This window comes from Pocillopora verrucosa, chromosome 6 (assembly GCF_036669915.1).
Source record: "Pocillopora verrucosa isolate sample1 chromosome 6, ASM3666991v2, whole genome shotgun sequence".
NCBI lineage: Eukaryota > Metazoa > Cnidaria > Anthozoa > Scleractinia > Pocilloporidae > Pocillopora > Pocillopora verrucosa.
The window spans coordinates 24920724-24943682 of NC_089317.1; the positions used below are offsets into that span (position 1 = coordinate 24920724).

A 22959-nucleotide genomic window follows, 5' to 3' on the forward strand; every position below is an offset into this window, starting at 1 on the left:
AACTTATCTTGCTTTTCTTAACTCAGACAGAACATGGAAGCGACAACCATTGGTGCTGAAATGCTTTTAAAACACTGTCTGGTACAAGGAAAAATACTCTGGAGGCTTCAAACTTTGTTTCCTTGGTGGAATCTTTTTACTTTGTTTTTATTTATCTGTTTTTTTTTTGTCTACTTCTTCTTCTTCATTTATCCTACATTTTAGTGGGAAAAATGAGCTCGCTAAGATTGCTGCTTTGGTAGTCGACCAATCAGAAATAGGACTTGCCTCTCTGTTACTCGTGAACCTCACGCGTGGGCTCCGTAATCAACGCTTCGTGTGCGATTTTTGCGCGATCATGGATGCTTATCATTTAATTCGTACCCAGTTTCATCTCTAATTACCTGTCAAAACAACGCCTGTATCATCTTGGCATGACATGATGTTCTCCATGGAAGAGAGTTTTGGAAACTTTTTCCATCATGCCTCTCAAACCTGACCGGGAAAAATATTGGCTCTACACTCAATTCGTCACGTGCAGTTTGCAAATAGAAATAGAACTTTGAGCACAAATACTTCTGTTAAGTTGTGTTTGTTGACAAAAATGCCGATGAGAACAATCTTCTTCCGCAAGCCTAATCTCAGCCCACAACAACTCTTCTTGCTAGCGGTCGCTATCGTCCTTTTTGTTGGATATACGCTCCTTGAGAAGAAGAGCCTGAGGGCCGATTCTCTGGTTCACGCTGAACATCACCAAGTTACATCCAAAGTTACAGTTACTAGCGAAACCAAATCTCAACTTTCAGAACCAAGCTTAACTTATGGAGAGAAGGATTTTTTTCTTCAAGGAAAACCTCTTCGAATTCTGAGTGGAGCAGTACATTACTTTAGAGTCGTTCCACAGTATTGGAAGGATAGATTGGCGAAACTTAAGGCCATGGGGCTGAATACGGTTGAGACGTAAGTTCATGAAATAGTTTTTCAGTAGTTGTTGTTCAAGAAGTGTGTGGAAAGAACAGCTGTGCAATACAACCTGTTGAATGTCAAAACAGCTGGAGGACGTTTACCGCTTACGAAAAGCTTGATTTTTGAACATTTGTTCTCAAATAGATTTGCTTGTGCTTTGATTCTAACGGTGTCTATTGAGACAGAAGAGTAATGATTATATAACTTATTAGACGTGTTTGTGTATAGTGTCGCTGAGTTTTTTTTAAGAATTGTACTGTTCTAAAGAATTAGCCAGTCAAAATACAAACAATGAGTTACAATACTCAGCGATACTACGTACCAAAACGTCTCACAAGTTATTTATCATCCTTCGGTTTTATTTTATGTGTATTTGTTATAAGGCTAGATAAGCCAAAAGCTATTAGAGGCGCGGTTTGTGACACGTCTTGCGTAACGCTCGATGTTTTTACGGTGCAAAATAAACTTTTCAAATAACCCTACAGTATGGCGGGATATTTGTTCTCGATTTGTGCGTTATGTTTCTTCTGCTCAGTGCAGTTGGATGATAATGATAGTGATCACAATTGTAATCATTGTGTAGTAATATAGGCGTGATATTAATTCAACTTATAATTGTTGATTATTTGATACATCTTTGCATGCTAATTGGTAATACTCCAAATACAGAAATAAACTGCCATCATTTCTTAAGTATTTTTAAACATAAATTTGCTTACATCTGGTAAACAGTTATGTTCCATGGAACGCACATGAAGAAGTGAAGGGTCATTTTAAGTTTAATGGGAACTTGGACATCAGGTGAGAACAATTTTTTCTACTTTGTAAGGACACAATGAGTTTTCAAAGTTTATCTCAGAAGCTGTCTGCAAACTCTTGAGTCTCATTGTTTCTTAACAATAAAGATTTTAATGTGAGGTGCATGATTACAGAAAGGTTTGACATCTTTTTTAAATAACAAGGGATGTCAGAAGTGTACTATTTTGCAATTCTCAGTTGTGGGAGTCAGTCCTGCATGCAGGATTTAAGGTTTCAAATGTGGCTAACTGATCATGACTAGCATATAATCAAACATTTTTTCTACCAACAGTGCATTTATCAAGCTGGCAAAGGAGTTGGGTTTGTATGTTATCTTGAGACCAGGACCTTACATTTGTTCTGAGTGGGACTTTGGGGGATTACCAAGGTAAGATTGACAGAAAATGCACTAGTTTATAGCAAACTTGACTGATTTTTACTCTGCAAGGTTCCACTGGCTAGTCTCAGCTTCAGGTATCAAAACTCTTTGATGTCTCCAAGAAGGGAATCAGTAATCATGGATCAATTCTTAAACTGGAAGAATATGCACCTGCCTAATTTTTAGCTACATCTGTTACCTTCAAATCACCATTAGTAATTACGCATATAACTAAGCTATAACTAGTTTTAAAAACTGTTAACGGTATTACCTTGAAGAACTAAAGACAGGGTATACTGTCTTTCAACCTTAACTTGTGTTTTTCAGTGAGAAATTGTTATAACAAAAAATGGACTGAACACATACCTTATGGGGGGTTTTCCCAATTTTATTTAACTATTTTATAACTTAGTTTTGTTTATTCTCCTTCCTTCTCTTTCCTTCTCTCTCCCTTTATTTATTTTTGGTCACTCCTAATCTCTAATAGTATATAAACAGTCTTTGTTTTACAAAAACAAAAAAAACCCATCTCTTCACATGATATTTTGTCTGGATTTGTCCTCAGTTTAAAATTTTTCTCTTCCATCATAATCTCATTGAATGTCTCATTGAATGTCTCATTGAATGTCTCTTGAGCCTCTTTCCTTAATCATTTGAAACAGCCTAGCTACAGTAGGTTAAAATTAAAAGCCAATGTAGTTGTATACTTTTTATCATTTTTTTCTTGTAAGTTAAATGTCCTTATTGTAACCACTTTGAGTGTATTGCAAAATAAAGTTAATAAAAAAGATAAATACATAAGGAAAAAAAAGGAAAGAAAAAATTATAGGGTCTTTGTGAGCTTCTTGCTAATCTTCAGCAAATTCTTACAACTCAGTTCTGTCAGCTCCCAGACGTTGAAGTGGTAAAAAGAATGTATCAGTGAAAGGGGAAATGAGAAGAGAGGTTACTTAAATCTTTAACTCCCATAAATGACCAAGACAGAATTTCTCCTTACATATCAATACAATATCAACCAGATAAGTGATGAGAATAAAGAAAAATATCAATTTGGGGATAATTAGTTGATCCAATATTAAATTCTCTGAACTAACACTTTAAGAATTGTATGGTTGACAGTAAGGAGAATTACAAATTTGATCTAGGAGTTAAAGGATTAAGAAGGCTTTGAAAAAGATGGCTTTTAATAGAATCACTACTGCTCATCTAATAATTTTTTTTTTGTATTTTCAAAGCTGGCTGTTGAGTGATCCTCACATGGAACCAAGATCAATGTATCCTCCATTCATTGAAGCTGTTGATCAGTTTTACAAAAGGTTTCTGCCAATTTTGGTTCCTCTGCAGGTAATGTACATGACAAATAAGACCTGGAAAATATTTTCCATTTATTTTTTAATATTTGTCAAGACAACTAGAAGTGCTAGCACCAAAATCAAGCCAAATTTTGCATGAAGCAGACTAAGTTTTATTCTGCTAAATACCAGGAATTCAGGCCTTCAACATAATTTTGGCATTCTGTAAATTACCCTTGATGCATAGAGCAATTGTTAACCAAAAGGTGATAAGATAAAGGTTTTAACTTACTTGTCTGTATTTGTTTACTTATTTTCAGTTTTCTAAGGGTGGTCCTATTATAGCTTTCCAATTGGAGAATGAATATGGAAGCTATGCTTCTGCTGATGTGGACTACATGCAACACCTAAAAATGGTCTGTATTTTAATATTCAAGGTCAAACTTACTGAACAATTTTCTTACTTTTCCACCATGCACAGTGTAGATCACAATGCCTTACATTCTTTTTCGTTTGTTTATTCTTCTTGTGCAAGAGTGCTAATTGTAGTAAAATTTTGTGTGCGCTTTCTTTGTGTCATTGCGTAACGTTGCGTAACGTAGCATGTATTCAACCGTATTGTTCATCGTAGTTTGGTGCAGTTTTTGCAGTGTAGTTTTGTCGAGTGTAGTTTCGTATATTTGTTCTTTTCACTTCGTGCAGTTTGTTCGCCACTAGGCAGGATCTATAACATGGCAACAAATGTAAGTTTTGTATCATGTAGTTTTCTTCGTTGTTTTCGTTGTAGCTTTCCTTGTGTATTTAGTCTAGTTTATATTGTCAGTAATAGTTTTCGTTTGCTGTTTTATTTACAGTTTTAACCGTACTGTGTCGTTTCGTTCTGCATTAAAAATTGCGCTAGAATTAGTTAGTATTAGTCACCATTGGCAGTTACACACAGTGTCTTGAGCTTGTCAAACCTCAAATGTTATGCTTAGCTAAATTTTGGCTCAAGAGGGAAATAAAATATGCAACACAAATTTGACAAGATTTGCTTTTGGACAGATTATGATCAATGGAGGAATAACAGAGTTACTTTTCACATCTGATAACCATTCTGGACTGAAGAAAGAGTTCCTTACCTTACAAAATGGTAAATATCACCATGCAGCTAATCTCAATTCAAATAATGTCCAATATGCATTATTGCAGGGGACAAATTGAAAAAAAGAGAAGTGTTTTTTGAAAGGTGTTTTCTGATGTTCTTTACATTTTTATTTCAGTTCTGAAAACAATCAATGTAGATGTTCAACCTAATGTGAAACAAGAACTATCATATTTACAAGAAATACAGGTAAAATTATGATATTAAGTTTTAGACAAAGAAAAACATATATAATTAGGGAAACTCCTGTTATAAGTTGCATAGTTGTAAGCAGCAATTATCAATCATGGCAATTATAGTTTATTTCTCATTTAGTGAGCTGTATTTCTCTGTACAGCCCGCTAAATTCAAAAGTTTTGTTCGAATTGAAATCTCCTCCTTTCTTTGAACCCATAAATATAATAAATATCTTACTAACCTCATTTTTTCTGCTGAGATTTATGGGCCATAAGTTTCATGCTTGGGCCATAAACCAAGTTTCTAAATAAGGTAAGTTTCTAAATAAACTTTGTGTGCTGCATTGCTGGGAGAGTATAACAGGGTAATTTAGTGTTATCAACTGAGTTGATAATGTAAACTGGCCACTGTAAAGATTTTAAAGGCTTGAAATGTCAGCCTTTAAAATCTTTAAAGTAGCCAATTTACATTATCAACTCAGTTGATAATACTAAACTATCCACATATTACATGTAAATCTGAGTTTGACAGTAGCAAAAAAAAGTCATTACACTGCTCATACCTTTTTTTTTTTGCAAACTTTGAAGCCAGACAAACCTGTTTTGATAATGGAATACTGGGTAGGCTGGTTTGATCTATGGGGAAACGATAAACACCATGATGGCAAGAGTGCTGGAAGTGTAGCAAGAGTCTTGGGAGAAATTCTGGAGTTTGGAGCCTCCTTCAACCTCTACATGTTTCATGGTTTGTTTTTGTTTTGTTTTTAAAACTGATAGATAAATGACATCATAAGTGCACTTCCTTGGATCAGATTTTAAATGTTCAAAAATCACTGTTAGAAACTTTTACATTTAGTTGTTTCAATTTAGCATGAAGGTTTTAACTCACTTTATACACTGTGCTTTGCCAACACATAATGAATCAATGAAAAGTGATTTATCAATGGAGGTAAACCAGCATTAAAAATGCAAGAAACCTGTGTCCACTTGCACAGGCCAGCCATCTTTATGAATAGGATAAGTGTTGTTTCTTATTAATGATACTTGATAAATGTTCAATCCTTAGGAGTCACTTTGCATGACTTTGTATCCTTTTCTGAACTCAATTTTTGTTTGCTAGAAGCTTTCATGTTTGTTTTGTAGGAGGAACAAATTTTGGCTTCATGAATGGTGCAAATGGCCTTAGACCAACCACTACTTCATATGGTATGTCTATGACGGTTTTTGAAATTTGATGAAAATTAAACTATTTTAATCATGTGCACATAAGATTAATTTTAGTTGGAGGTAAATGTGGGCCTATTAGTAAGCAAACAAGAATCTCTATCAAGTGGTATGTTTTTGATCTCTTTTCAACATTCATGAATGCATGGAAAAGACACCTCACTCTCACAGTTCCTCTTACTGCCCACCAGTATCACTTGGTAACAGGAAACTGTCTGGGAAACATGACTAGGGGTATGCTGCAAAGACTAGTGTAGCATAGCTCCCTGTTACTCCATGTTACAGAAACTGGAATAAGTTACTGTAGTGTTGATAGCTCGGCTTAAAAATCTAGAAATCAGTTTTAATTACTTTTGCTAAACTTTATAAAATCATGAGAAATCCATGGGATTAGGGTAACTTGTGTGTTACTTGTGCACAATTGAACAATGCAAAAACTTTTTTATTTTAGATTATGATGCACCTTTATCAGAAGCTGGAGATATGACACCAAAATACCGCTCCATTAAAGATGCCATAAAACAGCATGCACCAGAACACTCTCGTTAGTGTGTAGTCAGACACGTGACTCATACCATGAAATACTTTTATCATAATATAGTGATTATGATTAGCTGTTATAAGAACTTACCTGAAGGGTAGTTTGACACATTTTTGGATGTGTAGAAAGACTGATGAATTTTTAAAATTAATGGAAAGCATACCTCAGAGACCTTTTGATAGATTAATGCTTTATTCAACAAACACTGAGCACTCGTGTTTGAATGATTGGAGTGTTCATTGCTATGTTGTGCAGTATAAGTGCGGATTGTAGGCTACAACTTGTACAGACAGAAAGATAAGAGTTGCACATTTTCAAATTGTTTGTCTAAAAATGAATAGCATTTAAGCTACAAATGTGCCAAGCTAAATCTGTCACAATATCCAAGAGACAGAATTTGAATATTTTGGACTGTTTTTGATTGATTATTGTCCCTTAAATAAATTAATGCCACATCATTTGATTCTCAAAACCGTAGTTTCCAAGAATCTTCCTCAAGTTTCAGAGAACTCTTCAAGAAAGGATTATGGTAAGAATCTTTATCTGCTTCATTCACCCTTTAACCCCTAAGACAAACTGACTTCTTATTCCTCCTTACAATATCACCACTGAATCACACATGAATGTCATGAGAATAAAGGAAATGATCACCAACTAAAGAAACTCTTGATTGTTCAACAAATTCTCCTTGTCAGCACCTTAGTAAATGTACAGAGTATGTAGCAGTATGGAGAATATGAATACTGATGTTAGGGTGGAAAGGGTTAAGGATCAAATTATTCATCAAATTAATACCTTCCTAGTTGAAAGGTACATTTCTTTATTTGTGTTTTTTCTTCCCTGCTTTTCAAAGGTAAAGTCTCCTTACAGCAGTTTATGTCCCTAACCCACCTGCTTTCATATCAGGTGAGGTGATAAAAATATCATTGTTTTTTGGAATTTTTATTCAAATGCAAATAATCTGTAGTTAAGACATTTCTTTTCAGTTGATGCTTATATCAGTTGTTCAGTTCGTTGCTGAACATCAAAATTTCTTGTGTGCAAACTGTGCTAGTGGAGCTCAATACTCAAGAAGATACGTAGCTATCTTCTTTTACATGCAAGTTACCTTATCTATATGGTATTTACATTTAGTATTAAATTTTTGTTGCTTTAGACCCCTATAGAAAGTGGTCATGTAATGCCAATGGAACAACTGCCAATCAACAATAATGGCGGACAAGGGTATGGTTTCATACTTTACCAGACAGAGTTACCTCACTATCCAAAAGAGATTGTAATGGAACAAGTTTTGGACAGAGCCCAGGTACAGCTTGATTATTTGTTTGTTTAGCAGTTTCCCTTCGGTAATCTGCTTGGAATTGTCCATTGTTTTAAACTTGATGGTAGCATTCATCAAACATATCCTCTGATCAGTTGTTCGTTTGTTTCTGCCTCTCCTTTCTTGATGGGGGCGGGGCAGGGCAGGGCAGGGCAGAGAAGGGTGTGGTTTCACCAATGGGTGATGACATACAGCATAGATGACAATAGAAGGAAGCAGCCCCAAATTTAATGTAAACAAGTAAACCTCTAGGAGTGGGGTTGGGAGGCACTGTTGAACAGGTGTTTCTCAGCCAAATTTCAACAACTTGAACTTGCTTCTCAGATTCATCGTAGTAATGCTGTACGTAAGAGGAATTCCTTAAGTTGGCTAATCTCACAGATAGAGCAAGTCCTTACCATAGATATCTGGAACCATTTTTTAGTAGGAGAATATTTAGAAAGTGTTTCTTTTTTCTCTTTTTTTCTCTCACCACTCGTCTGAATTGAAAATTACCTTTTTCCTAAAGGTTTAACGTCAGGAACGAAGCTAAGTTCTAATCAGCGTAACTATATTTTTATAACATCGTCTGCCTCAGATCCTTTTAGATTCTATTCTGATTCAAACATATGACGCAAGTACAAGATACGAAAGTCCTGTGGTGATTAAAGTGAGTCAGAATCATGCGCAGTCACAACGCTCAGCCGAGCCAACCAAGCACAAGCTGGAGATCTTGGTAGAAAACATGGGACGAACAAATTTTGTTTGGGACATGAAGAGGATGCGGAAAGGTAACGTTTCGAAATGTAGCAACTATATGCAAAAAGCCACGACTTATTGCTGCCTATGAGGAAGTTTCTGCTTTTAATAAAAGTAGTATTTATTACTTTTGTCACTGCATTTACATGAATCAGATGATAATTTCAGTCTGAGTTCCATTCTGAACATTCACCAATGATAATTGTGTGACCAAGCAATTGGTCACACAAAAGTGTCCAAAATCGGGAATCGGACATTAGTATCCAAAATTGGAAATCGGACTCTTCCTTAAACAAAGTTTAACCGCTTTGTGTTGTCAATTCTCAGGTATTACTGGGAAAGTAACTGTCGATGGTCTAAGTCCTACCAAATGGCGAATTTACCCACTTCAATTCAAGCCGCAAGATCTGGCAAGGTAACGCCACTTGAACAATTCCACAATTTGTTGCCTTTTGGCACCAGAATTATTATATTTTATGTGGCAGTACTGTAAGGAGAAGCCTCTTTCAAAATGTATCGTATCTATTTTTGTTATTTCAGGAACGAACTTGTACAGTTTTCTGTCGTTCCATGCCCACATCTGTATTTCTTCTCGATAAGTGTGTCGTGCGAAGAAATGACACATCCCCCCTTTCGCATAGTATCCGAGTTGTAGTCTTTTATTTGAATTGATTTAAAATTTTAACTCTCGTCTGTTGGTCAAGTATCAAGTCATGTTTTTCAGCATTAAAGAGAAAGGAAAATGGGATCAAGTACCGGTAAAAGGACCAATCGGTCCATTCCTGTACAACGGAACTTTTAAGGTCAGTGGAGGACCTAGAGACACTTTCTTGGATATAACAAATTGGAACAAAGGAGTGTGTTTCATTAATGGACATAACCTGGGAAGATACTGGGAAAGGGGACCTCAGCGAACTTTGTATGTTCCAGCACCATGGTTACGGACAGGAGACAATGAAGTAAGTATGGGAGTTGAAACCAAAACAATTACATAAGCCAACAGAGACTAGATAAACAGACTTATGAGTAAGAATAAATTGCTATGTTTTGTTTACGATGTATTCATTTCTGATGTCGAACGCAACGTGTAAGAAGACCAGTAACTGAAACGGTGCGATCTATAAGGGAAGCGACGTCAAGAGAGGAACCATTTATTTTATTTCACCTTAATGATCCACAAAAACCGTTTTAATGATATCATCCTAACGAGCCGGTGGAAACACAAGTCAAATGCATATGATCCCCTGTTTTAAGCACGGAAAATCTGCCTTGGCCGTGTTATATTGTCAGTCTTTTTTCTTCTTACTCCGTGGTATTAAATTATTGATGGTTGGATTTTTCCTTTCCAAGCTCATCATATTGGAGCTTCACAGTTATATGACAGCGGCTGAAGTTTCATTCAGAACATCCCCGTTTTACCGAGGATAAAAATCTCCTGAGGAATGCTTGAGCACAGTATTTGAGCTGCTTTGAATTTGACTCGACTCTCCCAGCTCAGTGACTCATTGACGTCTACAAGACATTAGGGAGGTTTCATTGATTGGAAGTCGTTCAGATTATGAAGCAGAATACTTTCCCGGTGAAGTAACCTGAAAAACTGATGAAAACGTCATATACCTTGTGGAGTAGGGTAGGACAATGGTTCGAAACCTAGCCCCGTCGTCATATAAACCAAGCCTCTAGTTAACGATGTGGATCCTTTTAAAAGACACTTTCCATGACTAAACCTGAGTATAACGAACAATATTCTTATGTCGATGTTTGTGAGAGGCATGGAAAGAACTTCATGATCAGTAAAGAACACGTGTCGCCAGTTAAATGGTACTTCACGGTATTCTTGGTTCCTTTCCTCGTTGCGAGGGTTGTTCTGGCTCTTCTTCCGCCATAAAAACAGAGGTCTAAATTCTAATTCCACTTCGATTCAGTTTAAATTGAATTTTTTAAAGCTCCCACGCTCCTCAAGCGTTTACAAATTATTTACATTTTAACACTTGAGAAACTGCTCTATGTAAAGGACCTCTCTTCAAAAAGAAGTCTACCACTATTAGTTAGAAAAGGAAAGAAAAAATTCGTGAAAATATTTTAATAATTACCAAACCGTTACGTTACAATGGGCCAACGACAAGATTGTCTTTCTGTATTTTAATTATAAAGAATTTAGCTTGCTTGAGATTTAAATTTACACAGTGTGGATACTATTTTCAATTTTGATCGGAATTTGTAAACAACAACTTGTTTATAAGGATCATTAATGCAGTACTATTTCTCGTGAAATGTACTAAAGTAAAGAAAGAGAATAACTTACGTCTGTGCTGCTACTGATGTTCTTTAACTTTTATACATCCAGTTTTCAAATACAGACTTGAATATTGATACCTGTTTCAAAATTTCTATTTTGATAAATTCATATTATATTCTGTTGACATAATACTGACTATCTCTTAAAAATGTCTTCCCGCCGTTCAACAATTTTGGTACGAAAAATCCTATATAAATGTAAACCCTGAAAAGTAATCCGTACAACGTGAATAATGCCTTCATCGAAAGATTCTGTTCTCTCTCTATTTAAAAAGTTTGCTTCATGAACGTGTCGAATTTCGGACCAGCACCACAGTGGTGGAGAGGAGATAAATATGACCCCCTCCCCCTAAAAAAACCGACGAGCTTGCTCGTTCATTGACTCTACAGCCTCCACACTTTTGGTGGCTTTTATATGATTAAGTGTCATGTCATTCCACACTGACTCTGTTTCCAACCTCGTTCCCAGGGTTCTCTCTCTCGAGAAAGTATTTCCTTGACGAAGGAATAGAGAGAACCCTGGGAACGAGGTTGCCCCATTCCCTGCTAAGTAAGCGTCAGAGACTCCTCATTATAGCACTAAAAGAGGTTTTCCTTTGTTCTTTGGCTCTGTCACAAATGGTACGTCAGGAACTTCGCACTTCTCTAGTTCAAAAATCAGCAGCTGAAAGGGAAAGGAAAAGAATTAAGAACGTAAGCTTTCCAAGTGTAAGCTTGCCAAGTGAAGTGACTAATTGCTAGAAAGAAAAGCGTGAAATGGGATCGCGTGGCAATTAGAGCAATTCTCAATTGTGTCGATAGTAATCTGGAATTGTTCAGGCTTTGCTTTACTGTGCACTTTAATTGGACCAAAAAGATTACCGTCACCCTCTTGACCCTTTACACTCTAACATCAGTATGTATATTCTCCATACTGTTTTTATTACATTTCCTAAGGTGCTCACACAGAGAATTTGTTTGAAAATCAAGAACTTCTTTTATTGGTGATCATTTCGTTTATTCTCGTGACCTTAATGTTTGATTCAGGAGTGATGTGGTAAGGAGAAATTAGTGCCAGTCACTCTCAGGGGTCAACGGGTTGATAGATCAGAGCGAGAGACAAAGAAAAACATCCGAGTCTCCATGCAGGAGGGATTTGAACGTCTGAGGTGCGATTCCACACGGGGACCTAGACGTTTTTAATTTTTTCTTTGTCCCAGGCTTGTAACATGACCAAAAACTGCTTTCTCTGAATTCATTACGGAGCGCAAAGTTTACCATATTCCTTGCTCAATACATCTACCTCGTTTTCCCCTTTGCGCAGCCATGGAGCTGGTAAGTATAACGTCTCCTGTGGTCCAATATTCCAGTACCTGCCCAGATTGTGGCCATTAACGAAACACACGCCTTTGGTCCAACTTTTCATATGCAAAAAGGTGTCCTTAGGCTCACCCGTGACCCCAAATGTACCACGGTATATCGAAGGAATGGTTGGTAATTCCCCTTCTTTAATTTTCCTCCATTCTGACCGCGTGCTCAATCTACGACACAAAAAAACCAACTGAAACAAACTTTGTCAACCCCTTGAAATTATTTTACATCACGTGTTGAAAAAATGCGATTCGTTAACGGGCATTCATAATTTTTTCTCGGCAAAATTCCTCGCTAAGACACAACCGAGCTAGATTTTGGACGAGGAGAATGCTCTACTTTTCAAATTAAAAACGAATGTTCCAAAAAATGTAAGAACACTGGTTGAAGTGCTGTGTATTTTTCAATAGTGAAAATTATTAATCATATGAATGATTACTTGTCGAAAAAGCCTTCCTTGAAGTCCATTGGATAAGTTTTCCAGCCCGTTTGCTTTTTTCCATCAACTAGGATATCACCGAGTATGCCTAGAAAAAAATCGACGAAAGCAAAAGAGAAGACAAATTAGTTTTCAGTGCGAAAAATTTACCATCGAACCGTTCAGTGCCTTGCATTCAGCTGGGCTTTTAAAATGAGAAGTTGAGTCTTTTTTTGTAGAGGTAGGGGGATAAACAGAGCGTTGGTCGTCGAATCAAAACGAAAACCCTCTCAATATCGATTTCAAGATTTCAATAGCAATTCTCTCTTCTCTGTGTTATACATCTCCGTTTATTGTAGTTTGGGGAATTTGGTTTTAAATCAAATAATTTTACCACGTTGATATTTTTCTTTATTTTCATCACCTGTCTGACTTAAAATAGCCTTTTGAGATTGTGGGACACTCCTTAGTCATTCTTGGGAATAAAAGTCTCCCGTAAGGATTAGAACCCTAGCCAAATCCGATTTTGCGGTTGGATGCTGTATCAACTGAGGCACAGGGAACCAACACTCGTTGGTAAGGTAGGCATTGTAGGACCTTATGGAGCGCATTTCGGTTGAGTGCCGCAACACCAAAAACAAATTTATGAAAACAGCCAACAAGAATAAAGGAAAACATTACCATCAGCCAATAATAACTCAAAGAAGGAAAAAAAAAAAAGCAAACTGCCTAAAGCGCGGGAAAACGCGGCTACTTGAGTTGCAATTGGTTTCAGTTTTAAGTCTGATTGGATGAGAAAGGGGCGTGAGTTTCTGGACCTGACACGGAGCTAAGTAAAACAGAATCATGGACTACTTTCAACGCTCAAATGACAACTACTGTTTCAGGTTCATATGTTATAATGTAGAAACTATCCTGTTGGGAAATAGGACGACAAAGATGCTTAATTGTGACTACTGTTGTCGACAACGAAACGACCTAAAACAATTTTATCTGTAGACTAATGAGTGACTTCAAAAGAGAAATTAAAACATCGATCACCTTTTCGCTGTCTGTTCATTTCCTTCAGAAAGTTAACTCGCCCCATGTTTTCAACCAGAATATCGAGCTGAACTTTATCGTGCTGTAGGGATAGAAAAATTAAAAAATTTAAAAAAGATGAAAACCTGGTATCTGAGAAAAATGATACAAGAACGTTAAAGCAACGGAATGCAAACCAATACTTCAATGCTTATGAAGTCCTAACTAGGCTCGATTACCAACCGCTGACATGGCGTATTTTGGGCTCAAAGGCCTAAAAGGGATCAGGTAACAAGAAATCGCGTGGAGTTTCGGAAGGTATAGCTATATAACGAGTTACAACCATCGTACAATTGTGGGAGCTAAACTTTGTCCTTTTAGGAGTAAAAATTAATTCTTATATCTATTGTAGCTATCAAATCCTAAATCATTAAAAGAAAGACAAAACTTCACCTTCTCTCGACGCAGTTGTTCCAGGTTTGTTGTTATTGACACTTTCCAAAGCTCTTTTTCATCAATGTATTGTATCTTCTCCTCTCGTTTCATGTAGTCAATGGTATAGACCAGCTGAAAATCAAGAAAAACCTGAAAAGGGAAAAGAGGAACACAATGACAAAAAAGCTTTCTTTGCTAGAATAGCTCACATTTCTTTGCAACTTTTCAGATCATTTGGCTCACTGATATTAAAAACATAAGCAACAAGCCAGCTGACAATCGAGCCCTCTGTTGTCCAGCGGTAGGGCATCGGAGCGTAAAATCCGAAGATCAAAGGTTCGATCCCCCGTGGAACACTCGCATTGTTTCGTAGTCCTACGATCATATTGGACGACTAAGCTCAAAATATACCACCTTCCCTGCGCATTAAAAAACAAGACCATTTTCTCCCGTTCGAGGGAAAAACAACAAAAACAAAAAACAAAAACGCTTGAAACAAAATGTTCTATTCTGAAATTAGCCTGCGAGCGAGAAGATATATATATATAAAGTAATCTTTAATGAGGATGCCAACGTCACGAAGTGGTTTACAGAAGGGTCCTCAGAAGAATACTAAGTTTAGATTAAGAACTAGTTAAACATACAAAAATGTAAAAGATTAAGAGTATATACAATCATCAAGCATCAAATATAACCAGTTAAAAATACAGGAATGTAAAAGATAAAAAGAATATACAAAGGGTAAAAAGCAAAGAATGTCGTTAAGAATCAAAGATAACTTTGGACAGGCCGCGTTTAAAAGTAGGCAGTGACTCTGCATTCCTTAATGAGGTGTCTAACCCGTTCCATATATCAGCGCTAAAATTTACTGACGACCAATGACCCCATCTTCTTGTGGCACTAGATTTGCGAATGTCATTTCTCGATCTCGTGTGGTAACTATGAAAATCATCATTGAATGTGACAGGGATAGAGTGACAGAAATGGTTGTTAATCAATTTATACATAAAAATAGCATGATGTTCCTTTCTACGTCGCAATAATGGCTTCCAGTCAAGTCTCTTTAGCGCCTAAGGAGGCATTTCCGCGATCTCCCCAAATGATATCCCCATAGTCAAAAAGAGGTAAAATGAAACTATTAAAAGACATAGTTCTAGCACTGAGGGGGAGGCAAGATTTTATACGCCCTAAGTGACCTAATTTTTTACTGATCTTACCACAAATATAATCAATGTGGTCAGTCCAGGAAAACCGGTTAAAGATCCTCAACATTAACACTTCGGCACGAACGTTCCTTCGTCCGCGGAAAAGTGTATGTAAGGCCTTGAACAACGCGAGCCGGCGGAAGGTCTGGGGAATGGTCTGCAGGGGGACTAGTTACACACCCGCAGCAAACCTCTCCCCAGACGCGCCAAAAATCTTCCCGCGGGTGGAGAAACGCGTATTCCGTAGCGCTAATATTTAATAGGACCTACCCACAAGCTATTTTGAAATCTGGTATCTACTTTCAATGTGAGCATTCCTAAACTTTCACCTGCGCTCGGTCGCTGACGTTATGGATGATGATTTCGTCCGGAACACTGTCAAGTTCTTTTTGATACAAAATGAAGCCATACCCTTGTCCACCATTGTTGTTAATTGGAAGGCCTTCCATGGACATAACATTCTCTGTTTTAACAGGTTCCTGGAAGTGAAGTAAACAGGTTTCATCACATTGTTATCTTCCAAAACATACGGCCTGCAGAGGAGTTATTTCCGTTTGTAAAAGAAAACGACAAAAAAACTGCTACGACTATAGTTTACATAATATAAATCATGAAATCAGCCTTATTCTTGGTGGCACATGGTGAAGTTTCATTAACAACTCAAAATAACTAAAATAGTTTTGCACAGTTTTCCGAGACACCTATCAAAGCGCTCAAAAACCAACTTTCCTTCTTTGCAGTCGAACAATTTCACATGTGATTTAAGCAAAGGATTGGAGCTTGAAATAGTGGGCGTGGTTTGGCAGATCGCTATTATTATGCTAATTTTACGGGGAAATCCCGTTGAACGGCTCTTTTGGAGACGGTCAAAGACCAGGCCTGATGAGCATGCCCAATGAGGTTTTGGAGAAGAAGAAACAAAAAAAGAAAAGTTCTTGTTACTTACAAATAAGTTTATGAATTCTCCAAGCTCCAGAAAATGCTGTATCTCCACATCCTCTTTAAAGTGAAATAGTTAAGATTTATCAATGACTTAAATTCACCAGTCACAGCTGTGCACAATGGTTCACGAGGGGATGTATATCCAGTTGAACTTTTTGTGTGAAGAAGACTTGCATCATGCAGTCAAACTGAGAGTCACTACATAGCCTATGTACAGCTGCTCCACCCCCCCCCCCCTCCCTTCCCTCCTGATTTTCTTTTAGAGGGTAGGGGGCAGTTGTACACAGGCTATCATTACATCACGAGACAAACAATCATACTACACCTCATACTCATACTCATACTCATACCAACAATCATACTCCAATAGTGTGTCTACCTCAATGAATCACTGCAAACTTGTTTACAATCTTAGCTCAAGTAGAAATATAGTTCCCTACATAATTGCTATAAATCCTTAATTAATAACAAAAATAACCTAATGTGTTCTCACCATATGCTTCTCTTCTATGATGGTCACCCAATGACACTACAAAGTTTAACATAGGAAAAATGTTACATTTTTGTAGAGGAAACAGAAAATGAAACCATTGATAAAACTTAAAACTTTGCAGCTAATTCATACTTGCTACCACACAAATAGGCTCACTTTTGGTGGAAAAAAGAAAAATGTGAATGTGATTGGAGAGAGATGAGAAAAAAAAGAAAAAAAGATAAATCCAATGCATCCTTCCATGCCCTCCCTAAGAATTCACTCAGCCCAACCTCTTGACTGACTACCATTTTCTTTAAAGTTCACCACTGATTTGCTCTTTATTTCTGTCTTGATCCTGAATGACTCAAGCCAACTAACTGTACCTGACATCTCAAAAATTTACCTTGTTTCTCATCTTTTGGTGAATTGTACTTTTGAAAAACTTTTCTCAAAGCAAGAAACTTCTCAGTGACATCCCCAGCTTCTGATAGTGGTGCATCATAATCTTAAGAATTACAGAAAACAACCAATTATTGGTTACTTATGAAGCACATTTCAAACAACCTTAGCAGCAAATGTAGAAGGTAAAATCTTAAAATTATCCCACCTGACTTAACAAAAATAATTTCAGTTCTAAATAGACTGAAAGCAATTGGTCACTTTTGGGCAAAGAAATGAAATAATGAAAGATTTTTTTTTCATCAAATTACAGTATTGAACAAAGAAATGGGTTCCCAATTATTTACATATTGCCTTCCACATTGCTGATCCTAGCACTATGTAGGACAATTATGCAAACCTAGTAACAGAGCTGTCACTCACCCTTAACTTTCTATTGCTCAATGGTGGAAACTCAGGGGTTCAACTGCTCAAGGGGGCTTTTTTTTGTTTGCTCCAAGCTCATGACCAAAAAAATCATTATTTTTCAAGTTAAATTCAGACCTCCACTTAACAAAAATGATTTAATTCTTTATAAGTAAACTCATACTCACGCACCATAAGAAGTAACAGTTGGCTGGTACTTGAACTGATTTTGTACGGCGTTGGCACCATTCATGAAGCCAAAATTTGTTCCACCTTAGGGGTTACAAAGAAGATTATATCAATTATTATATCATTAATCCTTTATTCCCATGATCTGATTGTAATTTCTCTCTTCTGGTTGCTACACATGTCCTTGGAAATTAGTTAAAAGAATTTGGTGTTAGATAAAGATGACAACTTCTACCTGATGAGTTTGAGTATTCATATTACCTATCTGCTGGTTAACATATGAATATTGTAGGGAGAAGAGACATGTAAATCACTTCTGGAAGTTAAAGGGTTAACTCCACAATAATTGCATTTAGTTAAATAGCTTTGACAGTCTTAAAATCAGGGATCCTGGTGAGTTGTGTCAAATTTACCATGAAACATGAAGAGGTTGATAGATGCTCCCATTCTAAGTATGTTAGACACTCTAGTGACCACCTTATCTACTTCCATCTGGTGATGTTGTTCTCCCCAGTGATCGAACCATCCTGGCCAGAATTCTGCCACCATTAATGGCTTGTCAGGCTGTGTAAGATAATGTACAACTGACAGTTGGTGCACATTAGCCAGCATGATTTTGCTTACCATGAGAGTAAAGTTAAAAATTATTTGGTAAAGCTAATTATTAAAATCTAACAAATCGAAAGTGGTTTAGAGTGGTCTGTACTCTTCGCAACAATGATATTCCTCATCACAGAGGTCATAATGTTGTGGACTTACAAGGTGAAGCCAAGCAAGTCTTCAACAAATTTTGACCACCGTGATGAGGAAAATCCTTGTTGCTAAGAGTAGAGATCATGTTAAACCACTGTTGATTTGTTTTATATATCAATATCAGTGTCAATGAAAATAATTATTTCAGTGTATGACCATTGCATGACACATTGACTTGAGCAGCATTGTCTGTTCTCTAATCTACAACTGCAAATTGGCCAATCAGATTGCAAAATTACCACCAATTGTGATAAAAATTTGAATTAATGACAACTCTTCCCTTAACTCTGTTGAAAACCTCTGCTCTGAACGTTAAAACACTGTCCAATGGATGCTATTTGCTGATAGAGATGGTGACACTCACCTGAAGTTTCTTTAGTCTGTTAAGATTAGCAGTCTCATTCTGCTGGAAGTTTGCAGTTTTCAACACTACAAAAGACAATCACTGCATTTTCAATAAAATAAATGGGGGAGGTGTAAGTTCTAGATTTTTGCAAGCACAAGACCATATTTCTTTCCTCTCCAAGCTCAAGAAAGTAAAGTAAAGTTAAATAAAATAGAGAAAAAATTCTGAAGTTACCATGATTGTATTTTCTATTGCTTGCTGGCTTGCATGGTAACACTGAAAAAATGTATGCGGTCAAACAGAACAGAAATGGGGCATTGGTGAATTTTTTCCTGTGACTGCTATCTAATGCCCTCCAAACTGTTGTATACAGGCAAATTACATGGAATTTTTACTTACCTCCAGGTAACTCAGGAAAGTATTTTTGCTCCATTTGGAAAACACCATCTGATGTGAACAAAAGCTCGGAGATTCCTTCATTAACCATAAGCTGAAAAATCATCATGTAGTCTACATTACTTGAAATATAATCTCTACATTGCATCAAAATAATTAATGAATCTTTTAGCAGACGATAGACTCAACTTGTCTGATTCTTTAATGTGCCAACAAACTCTCCCCTCCTACAAGAGAAACTCAATCCTAATATCAAACTTTGGGCAAAACACAAGTGTTACTGACTTAGCGTGAGGTCAAGAGGACTGGACATTGACCTGAAGGTCTTTATTTAATAAGTTTTTCATGGTGAATATGAAGTTGTGGAAACATTAAAAAAAAGAAATAAACATCGCTTTTCTAAACAACTTACACCAAACAATGATTAATAAAATGAGGATCGATACCACATATTTTGCAAATCCTCTGGAATAACAACTGCCAGGAAAGAACTTACAGAGTACATGAAACACCTACAGAGATTTTCTTTATGGGATCAAAGTGGGCAATCTTGGCCAATCTTGACCAACTACGTGACCAACCAGAACAAAGGATGCCAGATAGTCTTGAACAAATTAATTAATACTATTAAAAAAGTGAATATGTTATAAGCCATTTGCTATTGACTTGAAATATGGAGTTTCTCACTGTTTTGAGATAAGCCATATAATCTGGGCTGAGATCTGTATCACCAAAGCTGCCATATTCATTTTCGACTTGGAAAGCTATAATTGGACCTCCATGAGAATACTATAAGGAAAAAATAAATTACCAAAAAAGCAATCAACAGAAAGGTAAAAATTCAAGTAGGATAATAGTTGTCATCAAAGCACTCAACATTGAAAATAAAAGTTATGACTTTGGTCAAAGGCTTAATGTGTTAATTCAACTGCTGTTATGGAATTCTATGATAGATGAATAGACAAATGACATTTATTTATACACATAATATTTTGAGCTACAAGCTTATGGGGTCATTTGAAGAAAAAAGGAAAATTACAGGTTATGTAAATATAACTTGAATTTGAAAATAGAAAATGATTTCTATTATAACTTCTAAGTAAAAACAAAAGTGGTATGTATAAGGCAAGCATGAAGAAAGATGATTTTCTTTCTGTTTGTAAATAGTAATCCTTCAATTATAAAGCTATCTGCCACTCAATATTTAAGCAGCATATTCATTACTTATAACCTGAATTAGACATATAAATGGTTTCAGAGTAAATTCTTTAATTATCAAAAATAAATAATATTTCTAGAGTGTGGTTTTACAGTTACACACGTGTACAAATAGTACAATACAAAGTGGAAAAGAATTAAAGCGAACTATGTTACATTCACCTGAAGAGGGACAAGCTTTGGAAGAAGTTTCTTAAAATATTTCTGCACAGCATGGAGAAATGGAGGGTACATGGATCTGAGTTTCATTTTAGGATCATGTAACAGCCAACTAAAAGGAAAGAATTGATTCCGTAAATTACTATAGTAATCTGAAAAATAAAGCCCCTACAAATTTAGCTGCATTTTTCCAATAATTTTTGAAGGACCATATCAAAGAGAGAAGAAACTTTTTCCATATAAAACCCCAAGGAAACGGGTCTTTCTTTTTGTGACAAAGTTTGAAGGGATGTATTGCGAAAGTGAGGAGACTTTTTCAACTTGAGCCCCTCAGAATCAGACTTGACTCTTCCCAGACCCCCTTTGAGAGGGGTTTCATAGGGAGGATATGAGTGCTTTCTGTTACTTTACTGTACATGAAAATGAGGCATAGAGAAATCTTGATTAAATTAGGTATGTAGCAAGCTGTTCATGCATTACTGCAAAAATAGCTTTCAAATTAATCTCTCAATCAGCTGATTTTCATAAATTCACAGTCATTTATTCATCACTTCACAGGTCTATTACAAACCAACAAAATGACCAGCTCCCAGTTGGCTTGTAAGCTCAGTTGGTAAAGCACTACACTGGTATTGCAGAAGTCATGGCCTGAATTTCTTTCAGGCTTTATTTTCACTACTGGTCAAATAGTGTTCATTAATGCAAAGATCACTTTCATATCCAACTTTGCTGTATGTAAGGCATTTTATCATAATGTTACTAGAATGTGCTACACAACTCTTACTGATGTCTTTACCTGGGCAGTCCTCCAAGATCCCATTCAGCACAGATATAAGGTCCAGGACGAACAATCACATATAACCCAAGTGAATGGGCTATTTTGATGAATTTACTACAATGTAATAATTAAAACCAATGTTTGAAATGAAGTTCAATTATCATCATCATAAATTTTTTATGAAACTTTCTAACTAAAAAATGAAAAAAGCAAAATTTCATGGAACCAACCCCATGGTTGCTTCCACCTGGTACAAAGTCACAAAATCTGACATGACATTATTTGAATGAGCTATGACGCTAAACAGGTTATAGTCGAGTGTCAAGGAAGAGGTTTGCTGGAATTAAAATCTTGACAATTACTAACTTGTCACGTCATATAAATTGCAAAGGATTTAAGGGAAAATTCTCCGTTTTGTATGGCTAAGTTATTAAAGCTAGAAATGTTTTCCTGAGAGTTGCTCCTAACAACAAATATCTGATGGTATAAATGGAGATTTACTCTACAAGACGAATTTATTTTGAGTAGAGGTTACCCTGAGTATTCCTTGCGTGACAGCAGACTGCACCTGATAGCAAAAAAAAACTTAGACAAAAAATCAATTAAGCAACGATATACACTCACACCATATCCAAGATTCCTTTGAAGTTAAATTGTCCTTTCACTTCTTCGTGACGATTCCATGGAACGTAACTAAAGAAATAGTTAATGAAGTCGTTATATGAACGTATGCTAAATAAATAATGAACAAGGTGTAGGTATCAATTTAACATTAAATATATGCTTATTCACTCAATAATTAACACGGTGTGGTTGCAGAGTTGGGTTTCAGACACTCTCGATTCCCCCAAATTTATCCATTTTAAAGACGATAGTAACATCTAAGACACATACGTTTCAACCGTGTTCAGTCCCATAGCTTTTAGCTTCAGAAGTCGATCCCTCCAATACTCCGGTACAACTCTAAAATAGTGAATCGAACCACTAAGAATACGAAACGGTTTTCCCTCGAGCATGAATTGCCCTTTCTCTGTCCTTAAAACACGCTTCTCCATTGGCATGGATGTATGATAGCGAAGTACCATCCAAAGGATAAGACAAATTGACAACCCAGCTATTGCAAGAAGGGGCTTTTTGCGAAATTGAATCGTCCTCGTGTCAAACATATTGTTTCAGAGAAGGCAAGTGTTTGAGACAATCGACTTATCAGCTGTCTGCCTTCAATAACACCGTTGCGAACCACCAGAGTCAAAAATCTCCAGGAATTATGAATGATGCATATGCACAAAACGTGTCGATCCGGATGGTCCAACTGACCCTGACTTTAAAAAATACCTTCGAGACATCGGCAATGTCAGCGGAAGCGGCCGGTGAAAATAAACAAAAAATTACCAGCAGGGGTAGCGTTTGTTACCAATGCTTATCTGCTAACGCCGACCATAAGTCTGCATAAAACTTAACCTAGCACCCTCTGTGTATTGTTCATCACTGCACTGTTAATGAAGTAAATTAAATTAGTTAATTTTTCCCTATCATTGATTCGTTTCATATTCGAAATTCTGATAATCACGTAGTTTGAGACCCTACCCACCCCCCCACTAATACGATCGTTCCC

At 36.5% G+C, this 22959-nt stretch overlaps 2 protein-coding genes across 2 annotated transcripts; one reads left to right on the plus strand and one right to left on the minus strand.

The window, feature by feature from the left end:
- Window positions 1-371: 371 nt before the first annotated feature.
- Window positions 372-10931, plus strand: LOC131792625 (beta-galactosidase-1-like protein 3). The gene is made up of 17 exons (XM_059110063.2): window positions 372-939; window positions 1678-1746; window positions 2036-2131; window positions 3358-3466; window positions 3735-3830; window positions 4459-4546; window positions 4677-4747; window positions 5323-5479; window positions 5878-5940; window positions 6410-6502; window positions 6978-7028; window positions 7353-7405; window positions 7656-7805; window positions 8398-8590; window positions 8886-8973; window positions 9283-9517; window positions 9909-10931. The coding sequence occupies exons 1-17, from the start codon at window positions 584-586 to the stop codon at window positions 9984-9986; spliced, it is 2046 nt and encodes a 681-aa protein (XP_058966046.2). The 5' UTR covers window positions 372-583; the 3' UTR covers window positions 9987-10931.
- On the minus strand, window positions 10627-22671 carry LOC131792722 (beta-galactosidase-1-like protein 2). The gene is made up of 18 exons (XM_059110160.2): window positions 22239-22671; window positions 21969-22037; window positions 21363-21458; window positions 20570-20678; window positions 19877-19978; window positions 19193-19283; window positions 18812-18876; window positions 18108-18258; window positions 17698-17778; window positions 17105-17206; window positions 16720-16755; window positions 16231-16283; window positions 15614-15763; window positions 14098-14229; window positions 13666-13747; window positions 12646-12733; window positions 12139-12376; window positions 10627-11520 (listed from the first exon to the last, which is right to left on the minus strand). Exons 1-18 carry the CDS (start codon window positions 22508-22510, stop codon window positions 11428-11430), a joined length of 2010 nt encoding a protein of 669 aa, XP_058966143.2. The 5' UTR covers window positions 22511-22671; the 3' UTR covers window positions 10627-11427.
- Window positions 22672-22959: the final 288 nt, after the last annotated feature.